Source organism: Rhinopithecus bieti, unplaced genomic scaffold (genome assembly GCF_001698545.2).
Source record: "Rhinopithecus bieti isolate Rb0 unplaced genomic scaffold, ASM169854v2 scaffold_16834, whole genome shotgun sequence".
Taxonomy (NCBI): Eukaryota; Metazoa; Chordata; class Mammalia; order Primates; family Cercopithecidae; genus Rhinopithecus; species Rhinopithecus bieti.
In genome coordinates this window covers 1708157-1720554 of record NW_016809297.1, presented here as the reverse complement: position 1 = coordinate 1720554, position 12398 = coordinate 1708157, and the positions used below count along the sequence as shown (strand labels likewise).

Below are 12398 nucleotides of genomic sequence, written 5' to 3'. Positions count from 1 at the left end.
TTTTTTTTTTTTTTTTTTTTTTTTGAAGTATTAAAATAAATTTCTTCAGGACAGAGTTTGGGATCTTTGAGGACAGACACATTCATGTTTTTACCACTAGCAAATGCTTAATAATGTTAAAAACAAACAAAATTTTGCCACCAGTTTTTTAAAGAAAAATATCTTGTGTCAAGAAAATAGTATATGTTCTTAGAATGAACAATGTGGGAAAGTTCTTTAAAAATAAAAACTCATCAAAAAATACTACATAGAAATAATTACTCTGAAAGGTAAGTATCATTCCAACAATTCTCTATGAATAATATATGTAGTAACCAGGAAAGACAGATGAAGGACTAAAAGCATGAATGTTTTATTAAAATGGAATAATATGCATGTCATTTTACATTATGTAATTTTAGTGAATGCAAACCAAATGCAGTAAAACCGAAAGTATTGCTAAACTTCAGATAATCCATTTCCAGGAAGTTTAATTTCTAAAGGTTAAGAAGAGATGCTATGGGCAGGATAAAGACACTATACTCTTAATAACTCACTTCTTTTTGTAAGTCAGTATTCACTGACTTCCTTCTGTGAGAGAAGGAAAGAGCACATTTTAAGTTCTACCTATAGCCTAGGTCTGGTCAATCATGTTGTTTTAAATCTAAAATGTTTATTAGATTCTTATTCTATTTTGTGGCCATAATTAACATTAGACATTATCTACCTTCAAGGAAAGTGACTTAAAATTTCCCCAATTTTAAATTTTCATTTAATTCACATTATTAGGTGAATACGTACAAGTAGTGGCTTTTTTTGTTGCATTTTTTTTTTTTTTTAACCAAAGCCGTAAGAGTTTTAGGTTCCTTGAGTTACCTTAATGAAATAATTTTTGCCCCTATTACAAGGTCTGGGAGATCCACGGGAAGGGTTTAGAAGACATCAGCCTGATTATCATCTGCACTTACTTTCTTGACTGTTACTTTTAAAAACATCTGCATTAAGTGGCGCCCCTCATGTTTGTTTGATTACTGTTAATTTTGCTTGTTTTCTATTGTTTTTAAAGCAATGGAGAAGGAAGATTTTGTGAATAATCTTTATCATATTCACCTGGCTGTCACTATTATTTTAAGTACTTTAAGGAATTATTTTATTTTATATGTACATCTTTAGACAAAAGGAGAGTATTATTCCCTAACCATTAAGAGTATTTTAAGTATTCCTAGAAAAGCTTCATTTTTCTCATTAAGAACATGCAATTTTATATACATATTACATGTATATGTGTGTAATTCTCATTAGATTAAATCTAAAATAGTGACTTTGACATTAAGCCCTTCATAGTCTACTTATATTCTACCTATTCAAATCCTAGCCACCCATTCCACTCTTCAACACAAATATTCTTAAACTCTGAAGAAATTTTTCTCTATTATCACAAATACTGGGCTCATTTAAAACCTATGACAACTTCGGCCCATATTGACTTCAATATCTACTTGCTTCTTCAAAGCTGTTATGTATTTATTAAATTAACAGTTAATAAAGATGTACACTCTTAGAATATATAATGTAGGCCAAGTGCGGTGGCTCATGCCTGTCATCCCAGCACTTTGGGAGTCCAAGGTGGACGGCTCACCTGAGGTCAGGAGTTCAAGACCAGCCTGGCCAAGATGGTGAAACCCCATCTCTACTAAAAATACAAATATTAGCCGGGTGTGGTGGTGGACACCTGTAATCCCAGCTACTCGGGAGGCTGAGGCAGAGAATTGCTTGAACCTGGGAGGCAGAGGTTGCAGTGAGCTGGGTCACACCACTGCACTCCAGCCTGGGCAACAGGGTGAAACTCTATCTCAAAAAAAAAAAAAAAAAAAGAATGTACAATATAGATATATGGAAAGCACAATGCCCAGTCACATAGTGTTATTGTAATTGTAATTAAAATATATTTGTTCAGTTATGATACATTTAAAACTGCACTTAAAGTCAGTCTTCAGCTAATTGCCCATAGACTAAGACAGAAATGCATACACAATATTTACATAAAAGTTATCAAATATTAGTATTTTTGTACTCTTGAAAAACCAAACTATATCTTTTTTCTTCTTGAAATTGAGACTCTTAATAATTGTTCCCAGTTCAGTGTAGTTCTTTTAGTCATACTGCTTTCCTCTCAACCAGAAAACAATCAACATTTTCCATGCTTCAGTAAAGAAACTTAGATTTTACCTAAATATAGCAAAGGTATCTGTGACACTTTTAATCAACAAAGACCGCATTAGACAACGCTATTAGGTTGTTTATAAAAAAAAAAAAAAAAAGTCCTATGGCATCATCATATGCTGTCATTCCTGATGTTTCCACACTCAAACACAACAAATGGAACAATCTGCTGGCTAGAACTTCTTCTGTAAATATTTTGGTTCAAAGGACATTTAAACAAAATTTAAAACAACCTTCCAATGTGTTCAGTAAATTAAAGTACAACAACAAAAAGTCAAACTTTCCTTACATCATAACAAATAAGAGTTTAGGAAAGATTTACCAAAAACTAAATGCAAACATCTGTGTATTCACAATATTAATACTATATAAAGCATGGATATTAGGAATAAAGATGGATTGTCAAAACATTTTCATTTCAAAAGCATTAAGGCCTAACTAAGGCTGAAAGGTTTTGGTTCAATTCCCATGAGTCAGAGGTTCAACCTCTATGTGTTTCTGAAAAGTCAATCATCTTTTACAGAAAAGTTGGCTGGGTCATCTCTGAGTCTGAATCTGCCAACTTCTAGCCTCTCTACCATTCAAACAATGGCACTAATATAGGTATAAACAAGTGACTTGTAGAGAGATGTATTTTATTTCCACTCTGTGAACATGATAACAATTAACATCCCTTTTTGTCTATCTAGCATTCAGCATTTACTATTTCTTAGAATAAGCTTTTAAGCTTTTTTATATGTGTGTGTATGTGTGTAGTAAAGTGCATGGACTCTGGTACCAAGATCACTGGGTTTGAATCTATCTCCAGAACATTGTTGCTGTGTGACTTTGGGTAAGCTACATAAGCCCTGTGGCTCAGTTTGCTTCTCAGTAAAATGAGTACATCATAGAATTGATATGAGGATTGGCTAAGTTAGTATGTGAAGGGTAAGGGTTAACTTTTCCAAGATGTCTTCTCTATAGCTTGTCCTCGTAGAAGGCTTTAAAGAAGTCAATCCTGGTAAAGTTGTGAGCTAATAAATAAATTGGGTTACCAGTCAGCTAGGTTGTAGAAGCTATAGCCTGCTAACTGTGAATCATAAGCTGGTGGATCATACCAGTGGTCCTCCACTTCATGACCTGCCACCATAGGACTTTAACCCTAGCTAGCTGGTCATACTAAAGCAGGTTTGATACTCTCCCAATCCCAGACACTGGGTAGACAGAATAGTACTATAACAAGGTTCTGAGACATTGCACTGCTATTGGATCCCAATCTCTTATCACACAAGAGAGTGGTGCTTCCCTCACTATGCAACTTAAAAGTCCCAGCACAAAGACTGGAGTCTAACATTCAGCCCGGAAGATCCACTTGCAGTGCTACATAATGCAGTGGACACTGCCTCTGTCTGAGTCCAAGGACTTTTCCCAAAAACTGCTGTTCTAGAAAGTCTAAAGTCTAACGTGTATGCTGTCAAGTCATTCATCTTTGAATATATGTAAAGACCCAATAACATTCATGTTTTGGGTCACCTAATGCACAGTGCTATATTAAATGCTTGCTGTTATAACTCTACTCACTTCTTAACTTCCACTTTTAGAGGACCCTTTAAATCATATCTCCATTATCCCTTTACATTTAATATATTGTATTTATTGAGGCTTTATAACTTTCCAGAATCTGTGCTAAATACTTTCAACAATTATCTTGTTAAAACTGCATAGTACACCTATGCACGGGCAGGTATTATCATCCTCATGTTGTAGATAAAGCAGCACAGGCACAAAAGTTTAATCTAAGATTACACAGCCAGTAAGGGGCTAGCACTCAGACTCAGACCTGTTGAAACTCCCAGGTCCACATACATAACCTCCAAAGCACACTGGACATCAGTGCTACTCTAGGTACTATTACCTTGTCACAGACATCACAAGACCCTTACCCAGAGAGGAGTAATTCTACATGTCCCAAAGTTAACTCCAGGGTGAAGGGGTGTGGGGGAGGAACATGTATTCTGGAGGAAGTCAGTTAAGTACTAACAATCTTAATTGCCAGTATACACATTCCCTTAACGGTGATGTTTCTGGGTCCTGGATAGGGTAGAAAGTACTTAAGAAGTGTCCTCCAATTTCAGTCTTCAGATTTGATGTCGAAGTAATATCAAGTGCTTCTGACCCACTACATTAAATATGTGCTGAGTAGTTAGTGGTAGAAGACATTATTATGGTAAGTCTTCCTTTGTGCATCCCTCTCTCACTGTTAAAACTCATGTTGGAAACCAACTATTCTTCTGATGCAACATTACGAGGACCATGGAATGGAAAATGACAAGCTTTAATGCTAACGAACCTTGAGCACCTAACACAAATAATTTAAAGCTCCTGTTTTTATTTTATTTTATTTTATTTTTTGAGACAGGGTTTTGCTCTGTCACCTATGCTGGAATGCAGTGGTGTCATCTTGGCTCACTGCAACCTCTGCCTCTTGGGTTCAAGTGATTCTCCTGCCTCAGCCTCCCAAGTAGCTGGGATTACAGGTGCCCCCCACCATGCCTGGCTAATTTTTGTATTTTTAGTAGAATCGGGCTTTCACCATGTTGGCCAGGCTGGTCTCCAATCTCTGACCTCAGGTGATCCACCTGCCTCAACCTCCCAAAGGGCTGGGATTACAGGCATGAGCCACCATACCTAGCCCCGTTTTATTATACATCCAAAGTTGTATAGTATCAACACAAAGTGTAAAGCTGCAAAATACCACCCTGCTCCTTTTTCTGTTGAGCTTTCATGACAGATTATACTATAACTAAAAGACAATGTGTAGTAGATGGAAAATGACTGGCATTAACTCATAAATCATGTTTGGCAAGCATGTTCTGTCCTATTAGCGGAAATCACTAATGATACGTGAAAAAGATATAAACAGTAATATGATCCCTTTATATGTATTAGTAATGCAAAAAACATTTGCAAGCTGAGAATTGGCAAGTTAAAATGAACAAATCCTATCTGTCTTAATTAAAAATAAAACAAGGTCACAAAGAACAGAGTATCTTAGCCATTGACGGATTAATATAATTTCATTCATTTGACCAATATTTATTGATAGCTACAAGCCAGACACTAAATTGTATACTGAGACCATGTCAATGACTAGACAGGTTTCTGCCTTCCAGAAGTTTATAGCCTAATGGGAAAATGAAATAAATTTTAGATGTGTGTTTCTCGAATTTCAATGTCCATGGGAATTCCTGAGAATCCTGTTAGAAATGCAGATTTTAATTCTTTTAGATTTGGGGTAAAGAATAAACATTTCTAAGAAGCTTCCAGTTGATACTGATATAACTGTTGCCTGGATCACACTTTGAGCCAGAACAAGGTTCTATCATTTGAATCCACATTAATCTAAAAGCCCTCTCTCATTTTGAGTAGATATTTACTGAGGAGTATGTCCTCATCTAGCAAATGAAAGACAATTGCAACCTTACTGAACCAAAGCCATTGCCTTTATCTTTATTACATCTATTGGTATGGCAAACATAAATGACTAACATTAAACAATTCATTAATTCAACTTTTTTCCTTCAAATTCTTGCTAAGTTTAGAACATAATTTAATTTAAATGCATAAAGTTTTTATTTTTCCTAATAAAGACACTAAATGTAGTCTGCCTTCAGAATTGGTTGGTTCCACAGCTAAGGATTCGAGCATGGGTCAAAAACATTTGAAAACAAAATAAATAATAAAATACAAATTTATAAAAATGCAGTGTAACTATATAGCATTTATATTGTATTAGAGACTGTATGTAATCTGAAGATGATTTAACGTATACAGGAAGATGTATATAGGTTATATGTAAATACTATTTCATTTTATGTAAGGGATTAGAGCACCCATAAATTGTGGCATTTGTAGAGCAGAAAGGTAGATCCTGGAACCCCCCTCTAAATCGAGGGACAACTGTATATAGAAGTACAATTGCAGCCTGTTTCCATATTAAAACCATGTGATGATAAAATGATAATCACTTAAATGACATGATTGACATTGTACTGCAAATGTGACAATTGTTCTCAAAATGTCTAGATAAGAAATATTAAAAAGGTTCTCAACAACCTCCATTTTCCACCTCGTTTTTACAAAATGATAGAAAGTAAAGAAAATTAAAATCAGCTATAATATGTATGAATAGCTTACCGAAGAGTTCTTTCACATGTAATCCCAAGAAAATCATGTCTTTCAAGTAATATTCAAACATCATCCCAATATTTGTTCAATCTGAAAACTGCCATCAACCTATGTAATAAGCAAACTATTTTTCATTAAGGTATATTCTTCTTGTATGAGAAGTAGACTTGCAATATTTATACATAAAATTTCCCTCTCATACAACTTTCCCATTATGACTTATTAGTAGCCTGTTGAATGTACACTGTTTAGCTTAGAGGTTCAAAATATTTTAAAATACTAAGGATAAATTACATTTTGAACAAAACTCTATCATTTGACTTGTTTCAGAACTATGTATATACCATAGAATTTTTTTTAACAGTACATTTCTAGACAATATAAAAAACAGATTCAAATACCAACATAGAATCTTACTGCAAATTCTACAGAATACATTTTAAAAATATTACTTATGGATTATCTTCTTCACTCCAGTAAGAAGGTCCCCTCTGCAGTGCTCATTTCTCCATCACTTTCTTTCCTGACAGAAGGCTGCTCACCACCAGTTTCATCACTGTTGCTAACTCCAGCTCATCTAATCTCTGCAACATCTGCTACCAACACCTTCTCTTCCCTCCTTTTGTGAACATAGTTATATCTTCTGGTTAGAAAATCAGTTCGACCTTCTTGGGTATGCTTTGTGTTTGAAACTCTTCTCAACTGGTCCCATGATTGATGGATGGCCAGAGGCTACCTCTTTATCTCCAGCAACATATTTGGCTGTTGGCCAGGTAGAGAGGTACTCCAGAAGCTTGCTAGTTCATTATGCTCTCATCTTTAACCACAACTATTTATCTGTCTCCTTCCATCTCCACAGCACTATGTGAGGGATCAGTGATAAGAGATGGTGAAAGAGATGTGCAAATGGATAAACAATAAGCAGGATATGCAGAATGACACAACTATTGATGAGTAATTTAGGAGATCTAATAACTAAAAAAAGATTGGGGACAACTTCATGGAAAGAGTAATCAACTAAGCCTTAAAACATAAAATTGACAAATAGAGAAGGCATGCAATCCAGTAGAATAGAGTGCAAGAGTTAGAAGACTAATCATTTCAAAACATGTTGAGCCACAATTGTGACAAAAAAGTTAAGTGTAGAGAGCAGATCTTAAATGACGGATCAAGCTGTATAGACTTTTTTTTACCCTCATATGCTGAATAGTCATTTAAGGTATATAATGCCAACGTAAGAGAGAAAGATAAAGATTTTTTTTTAACACAAGTTGTAGGTCTTGGAAAGAAGGTCTCTGGTAACAAGGTAATGAATAATTTACTGTGGTTATAAGCTCAAAGTGGTATATTTGATTCAGTTGTCCCAGAACCACCAAAACCTTGGAACCATTGTTTACCTAAAGCTACCAGAACAACAAAATAATATATTTTGTGGCATTATAAAGTAAAATTATACTACACTCAAACACTTGACATAAAATACATTTCCAAACTCAATTATTAGGGATAACATAAGCATAAAAAGATGCTTTGCAGACATCATGTATCCTATAACTGGAGAAAAATAATTTAATGAAATGAAGTGAAATCACTGAGTTCTGAAACTACATCTCAATTTAAATAGCATAAGCAATTTAATATATAACATTCTTCAAAATCAATTGCTGATGGTTAACTATAATCTACATACAAAAACAACTCTGGCAACTTTTTATATCGATTTTCCTCTAAATATATTTACTTTCTGTGTAAAATCAAAAAAATTCCTGAATTAAAGGCTAAGACTTGACTTTATGAATACACGCCCAAAAATTGATGGTGGCTGGTTTCTGTTTTTATTTCATAAGCTTAGTATAATAGTTGTCCAGAACTTGTAAGCAATGACCTCATTTCTAAGCAGACAAGATGCAAAAGACCGTTTTTACAGATTAACCATCTGGTTCCTTTAGGAAGAGTAATATTTCAACAGGTTCCTGTATTTCAAGAATATAAACAATTAAAAAGATGAAGATATGTGAAATACACAAAGAAAAAAATAGAGAAAATAACATTTAAAGCAAATCATCCTAGCTCCGTCAATTAATATTTTAAAACCATGGCAATCAGTTATTAATATAAACTGTTAATTTTATTTAATACAACATGAATGTAATTCATACCACCTTCTGCAACTAGGTGGTCTATCATTTTGGAGTTTCTTTCCACCTCTGGAGAATTGCTCAGGAAATCTGGCTAACATACCAAATAAACCAAATGAATTTAATAAGATGGGTTTTGGCTAGTTTCTGTATTCTTGTATACATATGCATGCACCACATAAATGTGGCACCATGCAGAGTGAGAGGCGAAGAGAAAAAAAGTAGCTTTCCAGTGTTATTTCATTGTTATTGATTATACAGTATTCAGGTGCAAACAAATGAAAAGCCTGTATATTCAGACTAAATATAATATGTATCAAAATAAGCATAAAATAACTGTTTTGGATAGGTCTTAGTATACTGCTGTGGCTTAATGTGCTCTGTTTATCTTCTCTCTGCTTTTCTTTATTGCATGTGCTATTTTTGATGTTTTGTTTGACTAACATGTCATACAGTGAATTTACTGAGGACTGTAATAAAAGGCATAGATCCATACACTGGACACAACCTTGAGGGCATAAGAAAAAAAAAAAAAGTACCATAGAACAGCCTCAACAAAATCAAAGCATGCTTTACACATGATTTTCAGTTACACCCTGCTTGTCATTTGTGATTACTCAAAACAATAATTAAATTATGTGCTCCAGGAAACAGGAAGGAGTGGATAACCAAAATACATGAAAAGCCCCTACAGTCCCTGTTTGTTAAGAGCATAGATCAGCATTCTTTAGGAGTTCTATTCTTTTATTACAGGAGTGAATATTGGGTTGAACCCACTTATATGCATTTAAGGTAACATGATGTATGAAAACAAATACTGCAGAGGTTTCCTCTGTAGAACTGTACTTTTAAGAGGGAGCAGCCAGAATAATCTTCTTGTAAAGATAAACTGGATCATGTCATTTTCAAATAAAGTCTTCTCTCACTTCATTTTCCCCTTAAAACAATATATAAATGATAATAGTAGCAATGGTAACAGTAGAAGTGGTGAACTCAACATAATAAGCCTACAAGGCTGTCTCTGGGTCTGTCCCCAGCTCTTTTCTTGTCTCCTGCTACTCCCACTTCCACTCCATTTCCATCTCCAACCACAGACGCTTTCTTTCTGTGCCCCAATGAAGCTCTTTATGAGCCTTTCACATACTGTTACTTCTGGTTTGTTCTTTAAATCGATAATTATTATCCTTAAAGGCTTAAGTTAAATACCACGTCTGCCAAGAGATTTCACTTACTGCCTTCCACTCCCAATCTAAGTCACTTTCTCTGGCTCTCTTATATAAGCACAGTTAGGTTTTCCTTAGAATATTCATCACAATTTGACATTTTAATTTGCATTCATTTACTTTTTTATCCCCAACTGGACAATATGCTCCTTGAAAATAGGAAATCATACTTGTTCAGTTCAACTCCCCATATCTAGTGAGTATATCATGATAGGCATTTATTATTTGGTAAATAAACTAGAGAATGTAGGAATAATCACATCTTCCTACTTATAAATTCCTTACTACCTTCAGTTCAGTATATAGTATAAACTATTTCGGATATTTACTGAAAATTGGGAAGAAGTGAGAGAGGTCCCTTTACAACTGTCTACCACCCTGATCTATCTCTGGAGAGCTCTATCTCCAAAGCTGGTAAGGTCTGTGAAATACTTCAAACTGCTGAGGAAAATGGAAGAGGAAAATATCAAGACTGACAGCAAAGGCTTGTCCTTTAAGAATCAGTGAAAAGTGCCTGCCAATGGGGGAAGAAGGAGAAATGCCTCTCCCCAAGTTAGCTCTTTACTTAACTTTTTAACAACCTCTTCCAGGTATTTGGTGTTCATCATTAAAGTTAGATGTTTGGTTCACCTGTAAGGTATGTTGCAAAATTCTAGTACAGATAATTACAATAAACATATCCAATCTTTTCCCTTAATTTCAAAGGAAAATATTTTTTCTTTTCATGTTAACAAAACAATCCTCCCATTATGTGTTGAGAAGCTCCACACCCACACTGATCTGCCCTACAGATGCCAGGATTTCAATAGTGGTGACATCATCCTTTTTACACATTCCTTTCAAAGTGGGATGAAAGCTTTGAGAGGTGAAAATGTTAGAATACATTGCATTTTGTGTTTGTAAGTTATTAAGCTGAAAAATGTCATGAGATAAATTTACCTTCATAAAGGAAGAGAAAAAGTATATAAAACTAGATAAATCCTTTCCCAAGGGGATGTCTTTCAGACATTAGGTATTAGCCCTTTGTCAAACTTAAAAATCTCAGTCTTTTATCTCACCTTTCCTTAGAAGAATATTAATTAGTAGAGACCATTTTGAATCAACTAGGATCTATATTCACTAGTTACATGATCTTAGACAAATCAAACTGCAAGTTTCCATATTTCTATTTGTAAAACAAAAGGGGGAAATCATAGGATTATTTTAAAGAGAAAAGAACTGCATAGTACTGATACAGACAGGAGGCAGGGAAATACTGAGTAGAAGAAGGCAGTCCCCGGTGAGGGCCACACCCTTAAGCCTGGGTACTGTAGCCCAAAGTGAGAACATGCATTCCTGTTTTCCCACTCAAATGCTGCTTTTTGGACTGCCCTACCTCCCATCCTGTACCCATAAAAAACCCCAGGCTCCACTAGCAGAGTGGTGTCAGAGGGGCAGCAGAGTGGAACAGAAGAGGCTAGAAGAGAAGCAGTAGCTGTCAAAAAGAAGCAGTTTGACTTCAGAGGGACAGCTTGAAGGTGAGATTTCAGAAGGGCAGCTTGACGGTAGGACCTCAGAGAAGAGTTCAGCAGGGGACAGCCAAACTCCAGAGGAAGACCACCTTTCCACTCCATCCCCTTTCCAGCACCCCATCCCACTGAAAGCCACTTCCACTCCTCAATAAAATCCTCCACATTCAACACCCTTCAATTAACTGATGTAGCCTGATTCCTCCCAGACGCCAAACAAGAACTCTGGTACCAAGAGGGCTGGTGCAAAAGGCTGTCATCCTGACCCTCCACTGAGCTGTTAAACACTTAAGCTGTTTGTAGAGAGCAAAGGTAAAAGAGCACAATGTAACACATGTCTTCTGGGGCTTCAGGGGTCATGGATATCCCACTAGATGCTGTCATGGAGCCACATGAAGTTCTATTCCTGCCAGCGTGCCCAGAAGCACTTGTCCTGGCCCCTGTACCTGCTCACCTGCATGCTCCCCCCGTCCCATGAGAGGTTAAGAGGTTAATGAGCCAATCCCTTAGCCAGTCCTACGAAGGGGTCAGGGAAACTACTCATTTCAGTACTACTCCTGACACTCCATAATCAGTGTTGTGATTGTTTCTTTTTCTTTCTTAAAAAATTTTAATTTAATTTAATTTTTTGAGACGGAGTCTCTCTCTGTCGCCCAGGCTGGAGTGCAGTGGTGTGATCTTAGCTCACTGCAAGCTCCTGGGTTCACGCCATTCTCCTGCCTCAGCCTCCCAAGTAGCTGAGACTACAGGCGCCCACCACCACGCCCGGCTAATTTTTTGTATTTTTAGTAGAGACGGGGTTTCACCATGTTAAGCCAGGATGGTCTCGATCTCCTCCCTTCGTGATCTGCCCGCCTCGGCCTCCCAAAGTGCTGGGATTACAGGCGTGAGCCACCACACCCAGCCTGTTGTGGCTGTTTCTAAGAGAAAGCATTCTCTTAAGTTTGTGTGGTATAACAGGTTTTTAAACTTGTAATTCTTTTTACCCAAATTAGAAGACAGGGAAGGCTTAGCAGGAATGATATCTCCTTTCAAGGTGAACCAAGATTCTCTGAGTAAAATAATAGGACATCCAACGTTCAGTTTTAGAAGTTCTACATTAGCTAGTCATTAAAATAAATAAAAGTCTAATTTATCTCCAAAAGGAAGATATTACATAA

General features: G+C 36.0%; 1 protein-coding gene and 1 long non-coding RNA gene across 2 annotated transcripts in view; one reads left to right on the top strand and one right to left on the bottom strand.

The window, feature by feature from the left end:
- LOC108540098 (uncharacterized) overlaps positions 1–8632 on the top strand; it is a 36725-nt gene extending 28093 nt beyond the window's left edge. The window contains exons 3-4 of the long non-coding RNA XR_001888588.1: positions 4324–4408; positions 6900–8632. This is a non-coding gene — a long non-coding RNA (uncharacterized LOC108540098). The remainder of the gene's footprint in view (positions 1–4323; positions 4409–6899) is intronic.
- CRPPA (CDP-L-ribitol pyrophosphorylase A) overlaps positions 6420–12398 on the bottom strand; it is a 151079-nt gene continuing 145100 nt past the window's right edge. Inside the window, exon 7 of the mRNA XM_017889075.1 lies at positions 6420–6477. Coding sequence (XP_017744564.1) covers positions 6439–6477 — 39 coding nt within the window. The 3' untranslated portion in view covers positions 6420–6438. The remainder of the gene's footprint in view (positions 6478–12398) is intronic.